At 52.9% G+C, this 19,578-nt stretch overlaps 1 protein-coding gene across 1 annotated transcript; it reads right to left on the bottom strand.

Annotated features, from left to right (window-relative positions):
* Positions 1-202: 202 nt before the first annotated feature.
* On the bottom strand, positions 203-2,785 carry KLF2 (KLF transcription factor 2). Its single transcript, XM_081814793.1, has 3 exons — positions 2,593-2,785; positions 1,488-2,310; positions 203-881 (listed from the first exon to the last, which is right to left on the bottom strand). The coding sequence occupies exons 1-3, from the start codon at positions 2,665-2,667 to the stop codon at positions 706-708; spliced, it is 1,074 nt and encodes a 357-aa protein (XP_081670919.1). The 5' UTR covers positions 2,668-2,785; the 3' UTR covers positions 203-705.
* Positions 2,786-19,578: the final 16,793 nt, after the last annotated feature.

Genomic DNA, 19,578 nt, shown 5'->3' with positions numbered 1-19,578 from the left:
CAGTCTTAAAATGTAGTGTTTAAATTTATAGAAAAACCCACAGGTTCCTGGCAGCTGGGTGCTGCAGCTGGCAACCCAGGGTGCTGGCTGGGGCAGAACACACTTCACCCCACCTCTGCCAGGCTGCCCTCCTGCACCACAACGGCCCCTTCCCCCCACGCCCACCCTACACCCCAGCTTCCAAGCAGTCAGACCGGCGCTGTGATTTTTCAAAAGATGCAAAACTTTTTTTTTTAATTAAAAAACAAACAACCAACAAAAGTCTTATAAAAATGAACCAGGGAGCCAAAATGCCCACCTGTCTTCCTATTTACAGTAATACAATATCTGTCACAGTCACTATGTACAATATTATAAAAAATGTCGAAGACAGTACAAATTAAGGCTGCATTTCTCACAAGGCATCAAGCCTCGATCCTCTAGTGTAGACCCGGTTGCGGGGGAAGACGACACTTAATTATTGCACCATTTTGAAAACAAAACTCGTCAAGGAGGATCGTGGTCTTCTCCCACCGGGGCCTTCAGTCTCTGATGGGGGCCGGGGCGGCGGCGGCGTCGTGGGGGGGGGGGAGCCCCCGCAATGGCCACGCTGTGCCCAGCCCGGTCCTCTGGGCCCAATAAATACCAGTCACAGTTTGGGAGGGGGCCGCGCCCGGCGCGTGGGACCCGCCACGGCCGCGCGCGGGTGGGCGGGGGGCGTCCGGGCTACATGTGCCGCTTCATGTGCAGGGCCAGGTGGTCGGAGCGCGAGAAGGCACGGTCGCACAGGTGGCACTGGAAGGGCCGGTGGCCCGTGTGCTTGCGATAGTGGCGCGTGAGTTCGTCGGAGCGCGCGAACTTCCAGCCGCAGCCGTCCCAGTTGCAGTGGTAGGGCTTCTCGCCTGCAGGGGGGGGGGCGAGAGCGGGCCTCAGTTTGCTTCCCAGGGACTCGGCCTGTCGGCCCCGGTACGCACACGCTCCCCGCGACCGTGGCTACTCGGGGGCGCGCGCGCAACCTGCCCCTAACCAGCGCCCCGAAGCGCGGGGGGACCTACGTTTTGGACCTCTAGGGATCCTAGGCACGCGCCCCTAGCTCTCGGACCTCCCGATTCTCGGCGCCAGGGCGCCCAAAGTGCGCACTCTCGGCTCCCCAGTGCTTCGAGCCACGCCCCCAGGGGAGTCCTGAGCCTGCATCCTCTCCCCGGCGTTCTGAGACCCAGCGCCCCCCCAGGTTTCCCCAGCGCGCGCACCCTCTCCCCAAAGCCCTGAGCCACGCTCCCAGGAGGGTGCTAAGCGTGCGTCCCTTCCCCAGCATTCTGATACAGAGTCCCCCTAAGGTCCCTAAGCGCGCACGCCCTTCCCAAGCTCTTGAGCCACGCCCCCAGTGGAGTCCTCAGGGTGCGACCCCTACCCAATCTCCTGGGCCACGCCCCGGGGGGGCGGTTCCCTAAGCGCGCGCCACTCGTCCCGAGCCCAGCCACCGCCCCCGGCCCGCGCTCGCCGCCCACCTGTGTGCGTGCGCAAGTGCGCCTTGAGGTGTGAGCTCTTGGTGTAGGTCTTGCCGCAGCCCGCGTAGCTGCAGGTGTGCGTGGCGGTGCGCTTGCGCGGCCAGGAGCGGCGGCCGCGCTTGGGCTTGGCTTCGAGCAGCTCCAGCGGGGACGCGGGAGGCGTGAGGAGACCTCGGGCGGCGGGCGGCGCGAGGCCCAGAGCTGCTGCGGCGGCGGCGGCGGCCGCGTCGTCGAAGAGACCGAAGGCGGCGGGCGCGGGCGGCGGGTAGTGCAGGCCGGGCCCGGGCGCTCCGAAGCCGGGGCCGCCGAAGGGTGGCGGGTAGGGGCCGCGCGGACCGGGCGCAGGCAGGCGCGCGGGGCCGTCGGGGCTGAGCGGCGGCGTGTCGGGCGGCGGCGGGGGGCGGCCCCCGGGGCCTCTCATGCACGCAGCTGCGGGGCCCGGGGCGCCCTCCCGCTTGAGGCCCCGCGGCCCGCGGGCCAGGCCGGGCGCGCAGCCGTAGCCTCCGCCGCCGTCCGCCTCGGGGGGCTCGGCCTTCACCAGGCGGCCGGGCGGCGCCAGCAGGAAGCGGCCGTGCAGCGCGGGCCCCGGCGGCACGTCCAGCTCGGGCCGTAGCAGCTCGGACACCAGGCCGCCCGCAGGGGCGCTGTAGGGCGGCGGTGCGCTGGGCTCGGGGTAGTAGAACGCAGGCGGCGGGGGCGGCGGCGGCGGCTCGGGGGCGGCCTCAGCGCCAAGGCCGTCCAGCCCCATGGACAGGATGAAATCCAGCACGCTGTTAAGGTCGTCGTCGGTGCCGCCTGCCTCGGGCTCTGCGCGCGGCCAGCGCTGCGGGTGACAGAGCGATAGGGCGCGGGCGTGAGCGCGCGGCGGCTCTCGGGGATCGCCGGCCGCCGCCTGCGTTCTATTACCCTGAGCCCACAGTCCCCGCCGCCTTCGTTTTACAACACTGAGCCCACAGTCCCCGCCGCCTTCGTTTTACAACACTGAGCCCGCTGTCCCCGCCGCCGGCGTTCTACTACCCCCGCAGCCCACATCTTTTACTACCCTGAGCCAGCCGCCCCCGCCGCCCGCGGTCCCGGCCGCCCCCGATGTCCCTGCCGCCCTCACCTCCTGCAGGCCACGCTCGCGGCACGGACTGGCGAAAGTGGAGAAGGACGGCAGGATGGGCTCGCTCAGCGCCATGGCTGGGACCCGGGGCCGACGCGGGTTCGGGACACCAGTGAGTGGCTGCCCGGAGCCGGGCTGGTCGGGGCGCGGGCGGGCGGGGACGCTCTGCGGCCCGCGGCCGGGCCCGCCCAAGCCTTATAGGCGCGGCGCGCGCGGGGGCCGGGCCAAAGCGGCGGCGGCGGAAACGCGTCCCGGATGGGGACGAGCTCCGGGCGCAGCCTAAATTTAGCCGCGGTATATAAGCCGGCGGGCGGCGGCGGCCGTGGCCACTGCGGCCGCCAGGGCTCTGCGCAGCCTGGCCGGCCCCTCGCGCACGGCCAGGCCGCGCCCCCCTCCCGGGTCCGCCCCCGCCCGTCTCCCCGGCGACGCGTCAACACGCGCTCCACAACAGCAGCGTGACGCCCAGGGATCCCCGGGGCGCCCCGTGGGCTCCCTCCTGCTCGAGGACCTGGAGCGGAGGCGGCATCCGGGACCCGGGACTCTGAGTGGAACCCTGGGGCCCGGGGCCTCCGGGGATCCCTGATGTATGGGGAGAATGGTCCCCAACGCCTCAGAGGGGTTCCTGGAACCCCTGATGATTGACGAGATTGGCCCATAGTTTCAAAGGGGTCCCCAGAATCCTAGATGGATGGGTGGGGTTCCCGGGAACCCTGGGGGCGGAGGATTGGGGTCCCCAGGATTCATAATGGGTGGGGAGACTCGGCCTCTCATTTTCTGGGGGCCCACTAAGCCTGACCCACTGTTATGCCCATCACTCTGTAAAAAACCTTGTATGATGATGTCAACCAATGTTAAGTCCTTGAGATGCGCTCTCTCTCAGGGAAGCCCTCCAGGGAAACTGAGGCCCACGGGGCTCTGGGAGAGCCTGGTAGGCCTGGTGCCTTTACTGACTTGCATAAGTGAAGAGGCCGAAGACAAGAATGACAATCTCTACTCCAACATAGACCCGGCACTGGGAGGGAGTGGGGGGTGGTGGCAGGGGACAGGGAACAGGCCTGTCCGACCGGTGGGCATCTTGAATATACCACCTGGGTCACACACAACACAGCCCTGCCAGCAAGGGACTGTCACCACCATTGTTACTGTGTGCTGGCCCTGTGTGGGTACTGGGAGTGCAGCAGCCAACAGGCAGACAAACCCCCCTGCTCTTGGGGGCTTCCCCTAGGGGGTGTAAAATAAACAAGTGTATTGGGAACATAAAGCAGGGGGTGCAAGATACAGCGGGGAGGGGAATAGGAAGCGAGTGAGTGTGAGGGGGGAGAGAGAGGATGGGGAAAATTTGAGCCTCACCTCACCCAGTGCTGGATGAGTCAAGACCTGGAGAAAGGGGGAGCCACATGAGTCCTAGAGGGAGAGCATCTCATGGTGTAACCATGGAGCCAGTATCCAGTCTTGGTCTCTTGACTCCAGCATCCATGGTCTTCCTCTGTCCCGTGGCCAGGTGGTGAGGGGTTCAGGAAGCTCCTGACCTGGATACCTTCTCTGGGGCCAGGAGGGCTTTGCCACGGACAGCAGTGGGACCACCACTGCATGGGGGTGGCCTTGGCACCACTCAGGCACCAAGGGGCCCCTTTGGGTCCACAGTCCTGGACCCTCCCAGCTGAAAGGAACCTCAGGGGTACGTCACCTCACTGTGATTCATCCAACCGTGGATTCAGCAAACACATGTTGATAAGCCCTGTTGGTCAGGCGATGGGGATCCAGAGGTGCTGGGGGAGGCAAGGCTCGCCTCTGCAGCATCCCTGGGCTTCGGGAGACTTCAGCTTGAATTCAGACGTGCCTCCTGCAGCTGCCACTGAGATGGTTGAGAGTCAGCCTCAGCCACTGACCACTGGCTGTGACGTTGGGCAAGTGGCTTTGCCTCTCTGGGCTTGTTTCTTCTGTAAAACACAGATAATAATGGTATCTTGCCCCACAGGGATACTTACTGTAAGAGTCATGCCTCTTTCTCTCTCTCTCTCTCTCTCTTTCTGTGTGTGTGTGTGTGTGTGTGTGTAGAAGTGCTGATGACATCCCGTGAGTCCTCTGCAGGTTCTGGTTAGATGAACCACCTGTATGCTTTTCTCACTGCCTTTATTTACCTGGGCCTCTGTTTCCCCATATGATAATGAGGGAAAGATGAAGGGAATCGAGTTTGGTCCCTGAGGCGTATGACTCTCTGGTCCTCCCCTCCACCTCTGAGGACCCCCGCAGCTCCCTCCAGTTCATCCTCCCTTGTTGGATTCCTTGCAGGTCCCGGAAGGGACCAAGCACATGCTCCCCGCGAGGCCTTTGTACTTGCTGTGCTCTCTACCAAGCGTGTCTGCCTCTCACTTCCCACTTGCTTGGCTCTGGCTCATCTTCCCTTCCCACCCCCTTAACTAGTGAACTTAGTTTTTTAGGGTGCTGTTAGGTTTACAGAAAACATGAATAGAAAGTACACAGAGTCCCCGTGTACCCCCACACATACAATTTCCCCTGGCATTATGTGATATGTTTGTTATACTTGATGAGCCAATATTGATGCATTGTTATTAAAGTCCACAGTTTACACCAGGGTCTCCACTCTTGATGTTGTACCTTGTATGGGTTTTGACAAATGCACGCCCTTACACTGTCATCCAGAATAGTTTCACTGCCCTAAAGAGTCCCCTGGGCCCTACTTCTCCATCCCTTCCTCCTCCCTAACCCCTGGTTAGGTACCATAGGTTTGCCTTTTCCAGAATCTCTCTAGTTGTGGCTCTTACAGTAGGTAGTTTCTTTCAGACTGGCTTCTTTCACTTAACAATGTGCATTTTAAGATTCTTCCATGTTGGGGCACCTGGGCGGCTCAGTCGGTGAAGCGTCTGCCTTCAGCTCAGGTCATGATCTCAGGGTCCTGGGATCGAGCCCTGTGTCCAGCTCCCCGCTGAGCGGGGAGTCTGTTTCTCCCTCTGCCTCTGTCCCTCCCTCCTGCTCATGCTCACTCGCTCTCTCAAATCAATAAATAAAATCTTAAAAAAAAAAAAAAGATTCTTCCATGTCTTTTTGTGGCTTGAGAGCTCATTTCTTTTTTATTGCTGAATGATATTCCATGGTGTAGATGGAGGGACCACCGTTTATCCATTCACCTATTGAAGGATATCCTGGTTGCTTCCAGTTTTGGGCAATATAGTTGTTAGATTGGATATACATCAAATATGGCTGCTCTAAACATTCACGTGCACGTTTTTTCATGGACGTGTTTTCAAATTAATTGGGTATACTTAGGGACACAATTGGTGGATCACAGGCTAGGACTGTTTCGCTTTGTAAAAGCCCACCAAACTGTCCTCCAAAGTGATAGTATCACTTGTCTTCCCACCAGCGGTGAATGAACGAGAGTTCTCGCTGCTGCACGTCCTCGCCGGTATTTAGCATTGTCCGTTTTTTGTATTTTAGCCATTCTAATAGGTGTGTGTTGCTATCTCATTGATGTTTTTAATTTGCAGTCTCCCGATGACATCTGACGTGGAGCATCTTTTCATTCACTTATTTGCCATCTGTATATCTTCGTTGCTGAGGGGTCTGTTCAGACCTTTGGCCCAGATTTTAACTGGGTTGTTTGTTTTCTTATGGAGTTTTAAACGTTGTTTGTATATGTTGGACACCAGTCCTTTGTCAGACAGGTGGTTCACAAAGATTTTCTCCTAGTCTGTGGCTTGTCTTTTGAATCTCTAACAGTGCCTTTTGCAGAGCAGAAGCTTTTCATTTTAAGGAAGGCCAGCGTATCATATTTTCGTTTTAGGATTGTCCTTTGGTCTTGTATCTAAAAAACCGCCAAGTCTGGGGCGCCTGGGTGGCTCAGTTGTTAAGTGTCTGCCTTCGGCTCAGGTCATGGTCCCAGCGTCCTGGGATCGAGCCCCGCATCGGGCTCCCTGCTCCGCGGGAAGTCTGCTTCTCCCTCTCCCACTCCCCCTGCTTGTGTTCCCTCTCTCGCTGTGTCTCTCTCTGTCAAATAAATAAATAAAAATCTTAAAAAAGGGGCGCCTGGGTGGCTCAGTTGGTTAGGCGACTGCCTTCGGCTCAGGTCATGATCCTGGAGTCCCGGGATCGAGTCCCGCATCGGGCTCCCTGCTCGGCAGGGAGTCTGCTTCTCCCTCTGACCCTCCTCCCTCTCATGCTCTCTGTATCTCATTCTCTCTGTCTCAGATAAATAAATAAAAAGATCTTTAAAAAAAAAAAATCTTAAAAAAAATAAAAATAAAAATAAAAAATTGCCAAGTCTGAGGTCGTCCTGATTTTCCCCTATGTTTATCATCTAGAAGGTTTATAGCTTTTGCATTTTACACTTCAGTGAATGATCCATCTTGAGTTAAAAACAAATTTTTGGGGGGGGGGCGGCCTGTGGCTACCCAGTGGTTCCAGGACCCTTTGTTGAAAAGGCCGGATAGCTCATCGGTGCATTTCAGCCTGAGCGTGCGTTCCAGGGTCCGCTGACCCCACCCCCAACAGTCCACCCCACGCTGTGTAGTTCCTTTCTCTGACTCCCTTTTTTTGGTTTGTTCTGCGGCACTTTTCACTGTTGGTCATTGTTTTATCCACAGTTTCCTTTTTTTTTTTTTTTTCCTGTCACACCCACAAGTAGTGCGTGACCTGCAGGGAAGGCGGGAGCCAGGAGCCTGGCCCAGCACAGAGTAGCACTCGGTGAACATTCAGCAGGTGGCTGGACAAGCAAACGAGTGGGTATATCTCCTGCAACATCTCAGAGGAACTTCTGTGGGTGGCTCGCTGCTCCTGTAGGACTGTCCATGGTTTCTCCTCCTCCGCCCAGCTTTCTGGGGCCTTCCTTGTCACCACAGCTAATGGGTTGAACATGCCCCAAACATATGCCCAAGTCCTAACCCCGAGTGCCTGTGAATGTGACCGGATTTGGAAAGAGGGTCTTTGCAGGTGTAATTAAGGGTCTTGAGGTGAGATCATCCTGGGTTAGGATGGGCTCTAAATCCAATGATCAGTGTCCTTAGAAGAGAAAAGACACAGAGTCACAAGCACAGAGAAGATGGCCAGGGGAAGATCGGGGGCAGAAATCAGAGCAATGTAGCCCCAAGCCAAGGAACCCCCAGAAGACTCCCTGGGACGGATTCTGCCTCAGAGCTTCATCAGAAGGAATCCACCCTGCCAACACCTTAATGCCAGATTTCTGGCCCCCAGAACTGTGAGAGAATACATGTCTGTTGTGTTAAACCACCCAGTTTGTGCCTTTTTTTTTTTTTTTTTGTGGCGGCCCCAGGAAGCTCATACATCATGGTAGCCAGCTGCTCTCCCTCCTGGCTGCCTCTCTAGACAGGGAGCCCCCCAAAGGAAGGGGCCTCCCTTGATTCATCTCTGTGTCTCCCAGGCCCAGCTGTGGACCTGGTGTTGAAACAAACGTGATGTGAGGATGCTGGCCACCCACCGAGGACCTCCCAGGGCAGCGTGAGACACTTTGGCATGGCACCTGGTGAACAGAACCAGTCCCCAGTGCCACCAGTGACTGGGAAGAAGGTGGACTTCAGTTGCCACTTTACCTGTGTGACCTTGGGCATGTCATTGGACCTCTCTGAGCCCTCAGTCTCATTGTGAGGTAGGAGATGGCATATGTCGATACTCAAGAGCATCGGCTGCCTGATAACGAGCATGAGTGAATGAGCCAAATGGGGGATCCCAGGCCAAGAGAGGGGGCCTGGCACTGGGGGGGGGCTCGGAGCACGGCCCCTCTCATGCTCTGGTCCTATCATCCTGCTATCCAGGCCACGCATATCTATGGGAGTGGGTCCTGGAGGTATCTCAGGTGATGATGCGTTGGGAGAAGGAGTCAGGTCCTCAGTGCGGCCTCTCCCAGCTGGGTGATTTACCCCGGCTGAGCTTCCAGCCTCTGAGCAGCCTGTCCCATCAGCTGCTAAGTGGGGGAGAACGAGGTGCGTCTACAGAGGTTCCATGATCAGTGAGTGCCCCGATAATGCTGAAGGACAAGCAAACGACCACCCTTCTCCCTATGTGTCCACACTGGTAAGTTCCAAAAGGGTAGGGACTGGCTCTGTGTCTGTACCTTTCTGTCCCCCTCATGGTGGGGAACTTGAAAAAAAAAAAAGATTTATTTATTTATATTTGACAGAGACACAACGAGAGAGGGAACACAAGCAGGGGGAGCGGGAGAGGGAGAAGCAGCCTTCCTGCCGAGCAGGGAGCCCGATGTGGGGCTCAATCCCAGGACCCTGGGACCATGACCTGAGCCGAAGGCAGACACTTAACGCTTAACTACTGAGCCACCCAGGCGCCCCACAGTGGGGAACTTTATGCCTCTTGATGGTGATGCCCTCATTCTCACGTCGTTCACAAGGCCTCCCATCCTTTCCGAACAAGTCAACATTAATCATGTAAGCCAGGGGGGCAGATCATTTCCCTCCAATCCATTGATACTGTTCTGAGCACTGTGCTGGCACGGATTCTGAGATTCTCCCCAGGCTCAGCGCTCAGAAACAGTGCTGTGATTGATTGGTGATGTCTGTACTGTGAGAGGCTTGTAGGAATGGTGCATATGCTGCTTTGCATTTACTATCACCTCCATCTATCTTTAAGGGCTCACGAAGCTTGCAGATCAGAAGCTTTTAGTCTCAGCAACTCATAAATATTAAGCTCCCCCTCCGTGCTCCGCTGGACATGGAGAGAAGGCTAAAGAAGTACACAGCCCCTTTCTGCCCACAGAGAGCTTACAGTCTCCTTTCACTGGGTCCTGACCATTTCTAGGATCCTTCACTTCTTTCTACTTTTCTTCTAGAGTCTAGACTGACTCTCCCTTTACCAGCTGTTCTGCCCCAAATAGCTATTGTGTGTACTTGGCCCAACTCCCGAGAGCAAGCACTTAGGAATTCTACAGAAAACACGTCACCTAAAATACAGCTGAGCTTCCAAGACAAGTTATGAATGCTCTAGAGGAATTATAGTTCCATGACAACAGCCACTGGACAATGACTCCCAGCTGGGGTGATTAGGGTGTTTCTGCCTAGGTTTGCGCAAGCTTTCTGCAGCATGTTGCCAAACTCGGCTCCCCATGTTGCAAAGATGTTTGGCAGCTTGGCATTTCTTGGGGATGGGAAGTAATGTGGGCAAGGACGCCCTGGCAAGTGGGTTTCTTATCGCGGGTCACCACCTTGCTGCTGCTGTGCCCAGAGCCCCGAAGCCCCACGAGAAAGGGCACTTCCCAGTTTGCCTCACTGTCTCTGGGACTCTCTTATTGCTTATGAACAATTAAGTAGTGATATGTGGGGGGACGTGTCGAGTTTCATTTGGTTGGTGACTGATGGATTCCTACGAGAATCCCCTGTCATCTCCTCACCAGCCAGACCACGATGGTCTTAGTCTCGTTGATACAGAGGACAGAGCAACATTTATTAAGCACCTCCTGTATGCCAAGCCTCACATTGAAGAACTGCGTGTGTTTTCTTGTTTAATCCTCCAGCAGATCTGTTTAGCATGGTGAGCGATGGATGGAACAGGGGGACTCAGCCAGAACCCTAGATCAGATCCTGGCACCTGCAGCTCAGTGACCTTGAATGAGCAGCTTTCTCTTTTTGAACCTTAGTCCCTCATCCATCAAAGGGACATGAGAATGCCTCATCATGTGTTGGTAAGAGACACCACATCTAAAGGACTTTTCCTGGAAAAGGACTTCCGTTTCTGGTAACTGTGTTTAGTGGCCTAAATCAAGGGCTGGCACAGCCTGGCTTGTAACTTTTTAAAAAATATATCAAAATGTCAATAGTATTATTCTTTATATTTTGTGTATATTCCAATGTTAATTATGTGCATGTATGTATGTGTATATAATTTTTTTATTGAGGTGAAATTCACATTATATAAAATTAACTTTTTTAAAAAAGATTTTTACTTATTTATTTGAGGGAGAGAGAGAGAGTATGAGCAGGAGGGGCAGAGGGAGAGGGAGAGAGAATCTGAAGCAGACTCTGCACTGAGCGCAGAGCCCGATGCAGCGCTCGATCTGATGACCCTGAGATCACGGACCTGAGCCGAAATCAAGAGTCGGACGCTCAACAGACTGCACCACTAGGTGCCCCTAAAATGAATTATTTTAAAGTGAACACAATTCAGTGGCATTTAGGACATTCACAGTGTTCTGCAACCATCTCCTCTAACTAGTCCTGGAACATTCCCATCACCCCGAAACAAAACCCCACCTTAGCAGTCACCACCCCCCTCCCCTCCCCTCCCCCCGTTCCCCGACCCCAGCCCCTGGCAACCACCAATCTGCTTTCTGTTCCCGTGGATTTGCCTGTTCTGGGAGTTTCATATCAATGGAATCACACAACTCTGTGACCAAAGCAGCTTTTGCTTGGCTAATAGCTAACCATGGTTTTTACATTTATGAATGGTTGGGGGAAAAAAGAGAGAGAATATTTTATGGTATGTGAAAATTCTACGAAAATCAAACTTCAGTGTCCATGCGTATGTTTTTCCTGGCACACAGCCAGGCCCGTTAATGGATATATTAAGACTCTATGTACAGGAAGGGAGTGAATGGCCAGCAAGCAGAAAATACTGAGTCTCTGGCCCGAGGCTCCAGGAAGCCAGCAGAACTGCCTTTGGACTCCAGAGTTTGAACCGGCTCCCCAAACCACTGCTGCCTCTCCGTGTGCATTTAATAGACGCTTATGGAATACTTCTTCCTGGCCAGGTGCCGGAGAGTGAGCTGTCAGCCGGAGTAAGCTGGTCCCGGTCCATGCTTAGTTCCCAGGTGTTTAATCAATAACTAGCCAAATAAATATGGGGGTGAATCTGAAGACAGCCTTTAGATCAGTGGTTTGGATGTTCAGTGTCAAGGATGTCTCAGGCACCTGGTCATAAAGATACAGTTTATTAGTGATGACACACTTGAGAGCAATTTTTTTTTCCGCTTAGATTTTTTTTTTGTTACCTCTAGACCATGACATCTGGGCTAGGGCCTGCTTTTTATATTGTTTACAATTCAAAAATTTTACTTAGATTTTTAATTTTTAAATTCTATGTAGACTTATTTATTTTTATTTTTTGAAAAAATTTAAAAATTGTATTTAGATTACAATGTAAAAATTTTATTTAGTTTTGCTTTTATTTAACACTACATCAAAAACTAATGATGTAATGTATGGTGATTAACATAACATAATTAAAAAAAAGATTTGCTTTTATTTAAAAATTGAAAATTTTCTTTAGATTAAAATCTAAAATTTTACTTAGATTTATTTTTATTTTACTTAAAGCCTTTTGATTGTATTTAGATTGCAATGTTTTGTTTTATTTAGAATTATTTTTATGTTATTTGAAATTTAAAAATTTTTCCTTAGATTCTCTGAGGGGGTCATCTACATACGGTAAAATTTACCAAGTGGTGCAACCATCACCACGATCTGGCTCTGGTACTTTTTTGTGACCCCGAGGATATCTCTCCTGGCCTTTTTTTTTTTTTTAAAGATTTTATTTATTTATTTGAAAGAGCAAGCGAGCACAAATGGGGGGAGGGGCAGAGGGAGAAGGAGAAGGAGACTCCCTGTTGAGCAGGGAGCCGGATTCGGGACTCGATCCTAGGACTTTGGGACCATAACCTGAGCTGAAGGCAGATGCTTAACCAACTAAACCACCCAGGTGCACCCTGGCCCTTTCAGTCCCTCTCCACGCCTACCTCCAACCCCAGGCAACCACGGATGTGCCCCTTTCTGAGTCTATAGATTTGCCCTTTCCGGACATTTCATATAAATGCAATCGTACAGTGTGGTCCTTTGTCTCTGGCTTCTTCCGCTGAGCATTGCTTGAGGTTCGCCCATGCTGCTGTGTGTTCCTTCCTTCACACAGCTGAGGAGCATTCCATCGGATGGATGGATGGATGGACCACAGCTTGATGGTCCGCTTCACCTGTTGAGGGATGCAGGCTGCCACTCAAAGCACAGTAATTCTGTTCTATCCTTGTCACCTCTTGGAGGCCAGGGACAATCCCACACTCATAGCTTAGGAAAGGCAGGAATGTCTCTCCCCACTTTGAGGGTCCTGGCCTCCCCTGCCCTGGGTGGCCTGGGGCTCTAGCACTGTTCACTGTGAGGTCACCCCTTGGGGCAGCTGGTCAGACTCGATAGGCCCCCGACCCGCCCTGTGGCTTACTCTGGTTTCACGTCATCAGCCAGAAGAGCTAGCTTGGAATCAACATCTGCCCCTTCCACGGTGAACAGCCCCGAGCGTGTTGCTTCACCCCGATGACTTGCAGGGCTGCAATCGGGGCAGAAAATGATGACCTTATTATGTAGTTATATCATTACATATAATATTAATAATGACAAGAACTCAGCGGGCTGGTCCACACTCTGGGTAAATCATGTAAGGGCCCCATTTAACATTATTAAAGTTTGTTTATAAAGTTCTACATCTTTTGGGACAGGCAACTGGGTATTTCTGAATGCCTGGAACAATGTCTTTGGAAAAAAAAAAGATCTTTCAGATCTATTTTTCTTTTCACTTTCAAAATTTTTTTTATGGAGGGGAAATTCATATAACAAAGTTAACCATTTTATTTTTTAAAAGATTTATTTATTTGAGAGAGAGAGAACACAAGCAGTGGGGAGGAGAGGGAGAAGCAGACCAACGTGTCCCCCCCCCGCCGCCACTGAGCAGGGAGCCCAACACGGGGCTGGATCCCAGGACCCCGGGATCATGACCTGAGCCGAAGGCAGATGCTTAACATACTGAGCCACCCAGGCGCCCCCAAAGTTAACCATTTTAGAGTGAGCACCTCAGTGGCATTAAATACATTCACAATGTTGTACAACCATCACCTCTATCTCGTTCCAGAACATTTTTATCACCCTCAAAGGTGACCCCTCCCCTCCCCTCCCCCAGCCCTTGGCAACTGCCAGTCAACTTTCTGTGTCCATGGATTTGGTTCTTCTGATTCCATCTTTGTGGTTCCACTGTGTGGTCTTTTGCGTTTGGCTTCTTTTGCTCAGCATGATGTTTTCAAGACTTATCCACCTTGTAGCCTGTGTCAAGGCTTCATCCCTTTTTATGGCTGAGTACTATTCCACCGTATGGATGGACCATGTTTTGTGTCCATTCGCCAGTTGATGGACATTTGGGATGTTTCCACGTCTTGGTGATTGTGAGCAGTGCTGCTACACACACGCATGTACGAACATTTGTTTGAATCCCTGTTTTCAATTCTTTGGGATCCATAACTAGGAGCGGAATTGCTGGGTCATATGGTGACTCTAGGTAGGGCTGTTTGGGGACCCAGGCTTTGCTGGGCTGGAGAGAGTTCTGGGGTCTCCTCATTATGCTTTCACCCTCTAGCCCTCAAGGATATTAATTCTTCTTATGACATTTCTTCGAGCCTCTGTATGTAGAGTCCCATTCCCTCCCTGCAGCCCCCATGGTACTCTCTCTCCCACACACGTTCTCTCTCTCTGTTCCCAGAACATGGGCTTCTCCCATCTCCCACTGGGAGCCAAGCCATGGGACTGTCCGAGGAGTGGGGCCACTCCTGTCCCCTTGTCCTTGCACCTGTGACAGGATGGATCTCACCTGGATGGTGGAACCAGCCCCCTTCACAGGTGAGGAAAATGAGGCTCAGGTTTGGGAGCCCTCCACCAGCCTCCTCTTATTCCTGGTTCTACCACACCTGTGCATATCCCCCGTGGGCGAATGGCCAGGACATGGTCTCTGTGCTCCAAACCTTGTCCTGGTTGAATTTGGGCGGAGGAGTAGAGAGACAGGCTATCATGGTATAGTGAGATGAATACTGTTCCCCCAAAAGATATGCCCACATCCTAACCCCCATATTTGTGACCGATACCTTCTCAGAAATAAATACGGTCTCTGCCGATGTAATTAAGTAAAAGTTCTTGAGATGAGTCCTCCCAGATTTAGGGTGGGTGCTAAACCCAGCGACAGGTGTCTTTATAAGAAAAGAGAAGGGATTTCAGACAGAGCAAGAAGGCCACGGGAAGGTAGAGGCAGAGATCAGAGAGTAGAAGACCCGGGAACACCAAGTGCGGCCACCAGAGGCCGGGAGAGGGGCCTGGGACATATTCTCTTGGAGCCTCCCGAAGGAACCCACCCTGCCTACACTTTGATTTCAGACTCCAGCCTCAAGGACTGTGAGACAATACATTTCTGTTTCAAGCCACCCATTTTGTGCTCCTTGTTACGGCAGCCACAAAAAACTCATACACACCAGAGCCTGCTGGAGGGGAGAGCCGGGGTCCCTGCACGCGGGGCCCGGGGCTGGCCACGACAGAGACCACCCACCACAGGATCGCCCCACCCGGGCCCGGCAGGGAGTAAGACCCGCCCACAAACAGCCAGGGTGGGGCCAGATAAAAGCCATGGGAGAGGTGCAATTATTACTGTTGTCATCACCATTAGTATTATTATTACTAATTATTATTAAAGAGCTTCTGTGAAATGAGGGGCTCGTTATCCCCTCCCCCTCCAGCCTGTCCCTAGATTCCCCACCCCAGTTAATGGAGCCCCCTTCTTGTGTCTGGACTTGCCAGCTCAAACAAGGACGCCCAGTTCAATCTGAGTGTCAGATAGACAAGAAATGACGTTTCCATGTACATCTGTCCCCGTATTACTGGTTTCCACTTCCTTTCTCTGCATAGAGTCGTTGTTTTTACCAGTAACCTTTTCATGTTGGAATGACAAGTCTAATTGTGGAGAAGCAGTGGAGATAATATTTGGAGTTCCTGTGTCCCCTTTGCCAAGGGTCCCCCAAGGTTAGCATCTCCCTGGACCATGACGCGACTGTCGAAATTGAGAAACCCGATGTCGGGACTGTGCTATTGACTAAACTTAGGCTTTATTAGGACCTCCCCCCAGATTTTCCACAAACGCTCTCTCTTGCTTCCGGGACCCCACCTTGCATTAGTCCTCTCGTTGCCCTGGTCCTGTCCAGTCTGTGACAGTTTCCTTGCTTTTCTCATGATCTTAGCAGCATTTTGGAGTGCTGGCCGGGTACCCTGCCCTCCCCCACCCCAGGACATCCAAATGTCCCCCAGTCTGGGTTTATCTGATGTTTTCTTGTGATTAGATTGGGAGAATGAGGTTTTGGAGAGAAAAGCACAGAGGTGGGGTGAGGGGGTGTCTTCCATATCCCATCATATCAGGGGCACCTGCTGTGCCCGTGACTTTTCACCATGATGCCAACCCTGTGCTTGATGGCTGGGGACACCGAATGAACATTTCTCAAGCGTCGTTAGGAACCAGAGGGAGTTTCCGTTCCTTGAAACCAGAGTATGACGGTAGCCTCTCCCAGGCCATCAGTCAGGCCCCTAGATGCGCCCCTTCCAGGCGCCGCTCAGCCAGAAGACAGAGAAAATAGATGTAAAGAACTCTGCCAGGTGCAGAGCCTGGAACCCCGAAATGGTCCTCTTATCTTCTTCCCAAACAGTTTCCCTGATGTGGACACTTTACAGCCTCAAGTGAGCGATGAGCAGCAGACACTGGGAGAGGTGTAACTGAAGCATGCTTCCCTAACTCACAGCCTAGAGAATGTGGACGGAGCTGTCTTCATGCTCGGACTTGATTTAATCTGCACAGCCCCTCTGCGAGGGCATCCAAGTTGACCTGAGGAGAATGGAGGCTCAGAGAGGCTGAGGAACTTACTGAAGGTCACAGAGCAGCTGGGGTCGGCTTACACCCACCAATTCCGCTCCCTAGCGTGAGAGGAAGTCTCTGTGGTTAAGTTACCATTGCCCCTAGAATATGTTCTCAAAAGGCAGGGCAAACCAGGATGAGAACTGGGGTACAGAGGCCCCTAAGCAGGATTTTCTAATGTCAGCACTACTGACATTTCAGGCTGGATCGTTCTTTGCACAGTGCATCGTCCCGTGCACTGTGGGGTGTCGGGCATCATCCCTGGTCCCCACCCCTTGTGACCACCCAAAACATCTTCAAGTTTTCCCTGGGGAAGGGGGGCACCGCGGCTAGAAGAGAGCCTCTCCGTCTAACCATAGGAGGTGGAGCTGTTCCTCAGAGCTATGGTCTGCATTTCCAGCAAATTCTGGGGCCCTGCTTGGTGGCCGGCCCCCTCCCTCTCCAGCTCTGGGAAGGAAAACTCTCCCCACCGTCACTGTCCCTAGCAGGCATGAATGAAAGATACTGGATGTGTGCAGTTTAGTAAGAAAAATCTGAGCTCTCCTGACCCAGGGGAGCCTGGCGCTCAGTGATCTGAACTGTTTACCTCAATGACTTAGGAACCGCAGAAGGCCCGTCACATGCCGGTGTGTGCAGGGCAAGAAAAAGCAGGGGAACCGTCAGCTCTCCCAGCCTGACTCGCAGGTCACTGTGCTGGAAACATGGTCAAGGCCTGGCTCACGGCCTTCAATGTCACACCTGGGCCTGCCGCCCCTGGGGACAGTGTCCCTCTGAGAAAATAGGGGCTAAACCCAGGGTAGTCCGGTCCGGCCCTTTCCTTGCACAGCCGGGCCAGGAAGCAGCATGGGACCCATGATGGCCTTGACCACTCAGGAGCCTTGGGCCGTTTGTAGGAGGGAGGCTGAGTCAGCCGTGGAGGGCGGTGCCGGCCAGAGACCCCTGCAGAAGGGGGGAGGGGAGTGCAATTTCAGATAGGCACCTTCTGGTTGTGTGCATTTTGTTTTTAACTTAAAAAAAAAAAAACTGTAGTGAAATTCATACGACATGAACTTCACCTGTCTTAGTCCGTTTGGGATGCGAGGACAGACTGCCATAGACAGGGTGCCTTACACAGAAATTCGTTTCTCCGAGTTCTGGAGGCTAGAAGCCCAAGATCAAGGTGCTGGGCAGGCCAGTTCCTAGTCAGAACCTAGCCACTTCCTGATTCATAGATGCCGCCTTCTCTGTGTCCTCACCGGACAGGAGCTCTGCGCGGTCTCTTTTATAAGATCACTGATCCCATTCGTGGGGGCTCCACTCCCATGACCTGATCAACTCCTGAAGGCCCCCCTCCTTACAGCATCACACTGGGGGTTAGGTTTTCACATATGAATTACATAGGCCATTAAGCATTTTTTTTTTAAAGATTTTATTTATTTATTTGACAGAGAGAGACACAGTGAGAGAGGGAACACAAGCAGGGGGAGTGGCAGAGGGAGAGGCAGGCCTCCTGCCGAGCAGGGAGCCGGATGCGGGACTCGATCCCAGGACCCTGGAAGACGCCTAACGACTGAGCCACCCAGGCGCCCTAGGCCACTAAGCATTTAAAGTGTGGTTTACAATTCAGGGGCGCCTGGGGGGCTCTGTAGGTAGAGCATCCGACTCTTGATTTCGGCTCAGGTCACGATCTCAGGGTCGTCGTGAGATCGAGCCCTGCGTTGGGATCCACACTGGGCATGGAGCCTGCTTGATTCTCTCTCCTTCTGCCCCTCCGCCCTCCTCTAAAAATAAAAAAAATTTTTTTAAATAATAAACTGTATAATTCAGTGGCAATCTGAGCACTCCCGGAGCTACACAACCACCACCTCTATCTAGATATTCCAGATATTGATATTCCAGATATTTCATCAGCCCGAGAGGAAACCCCGTCCCCTTGAGCAGCCACGCCCCCTCCCATTCCCCTGGCCCCTGGCAACCACTCACCTGCTTTCTGTCTCTGTGGATTTGCCTGTTCTGGATGTTTTTTTTTTTTTTAAAGATTTTATCTATTTATTTGACAGAGAGACACAGCGAGAGAGGGAACACAGGCAGGGGGAGTGGAAGAGGGAGAAGCAGGCCTCCCGCGGAGCAGGGAGCCCGATGTGGGTCTCCATCCCAGGACCCTGGGATCATGACCTGAGCTGAAGGCAGACGCTTAACGACTGAGCCACCCAGGCGCCCCATGTTCTGGATGTTTTGTATGAAACGAATCCTATGCTGGGTGGCCTTTCGTGACTGGCTCCTTTCACTCAGCGTGACGTCTTCTAGGTTCATCCACATTGTAGTGTGTGTCATTCCATTTCTGTTTTATGGCTGAATAATATTGCATTGTGTGGACAGATCACATTTCGTTTATCCATTCATCAGCTGATGGAGATATATATATAGATAGATAGATAAACACACGTGTTTGGTTTTTTGGCGATTGGGACTCGTGCTGCTATGAGCATAAGGATTTGTTTGAACACCTGTTTTCGATTATTTGGGGTCTATACTTAGTGGAATTGCTGGGTCATGTGGTAATTCTATGTTTAACCTCTTAAGGAACCACCAAAGCGGTTTCCACAGCAACTGCATCATTTTACATTCCCACCAGAAATGCACGTTCCAAGACTCCCCACTAGCAATTGTGACTTTCTATTTTTTATTGTTTGGTTTTGTTTGGGGCCAACCTGTGGCTTTGATTCGCATCCATTTTAAGCATCTGCCATGTGCAGATCCTCGGGGGCGGGGCCGTGCCACACACAGGAGGGCGTGGAGCCCCACCCCATCCCAAGCGCTGGAGGTGGGGGTCCTCCGGCCTGGAATAATTTGAAGCCGGGGATGACGATTCCTGACTTGGGACAAGGGAAGCAGAGCCAGATGGGACATCTAGGAGGACTTCCTGGAGGGGCTGATGTAAGTAGGAATTGGTTAGGCCACCAGTCTCAAACTATAGCCCCTGGGCCACCTGCCCGTTGTTATAAATAAAACTTTATTGGCACCCATCCACGCTCATTCGTGTACATGTTGTCTATGGCTGTTTTGCATTATGACAGCAGAATTAAGTCATTTTGAGAGACTGTATCCCCCATAAAGGTGAAAATATTTACTATCAGGCTCTCATAGATAAAGGTTGCTGACTCTGGCCGAGAAGGAGCAACATGTACATTGGCCCAGACTCACGAGGAACTGGCACTGTTGGGTTTCCCAGGTTTTCTGTCTGCTTGGGATGTCCAGTGCCCGAGGGGATCATGAGACAGGAGGCTCAGGGGTGGGGAGACTCTGGGGCAACCCATGAATCGTCCCCTA

This window comes from Leptonychotes weddellii, chromosome 1 (genome assembly GCF_054177405.1).
Source record: "Leptonychotes weddellii isolate Sample4059 chromosome 1, ASM5417740v2, whole genome shotgun sequence".
Taxonomy (NCBI): domain Eukaryota; kingdom Metazoa; phylum Chordata; class Mammalia; order Carnivora; family Phocidae; genus Leptonychotes; species Leptonychotes weddellii.
The sequence above is the reverse complement of the archived record's forward strand: the minus strand, read 5'-3'. Positions and strand labels throughout refer to the sequence as shown.

Bases quoted from the DNA above. Each gene is read 5' to 3' on its own strand.
- KLF2 (XM_081814793.1), bottom strand. From the start codon at position 2,667: ATGGCGCTGAGCGAGCCCATCCTGCCGTCCTTCTCCACTTTCGCCAGT. The intron at 2,311-2,592 runs GTGAGGGCGGCA...TGTCACCCGCAG, and splicing joins GCGAGCGTGGCCTGCAGGAG to CGCTGGCCGCGCGCAGAGCC. The intron at 882-1,487 runs GTGGGCGGCGAG...CCCCCCCTGCAG, and splicing joins GCACTTGCGCACGCACACAG to GCGAGAAGCCCTACCACTGC.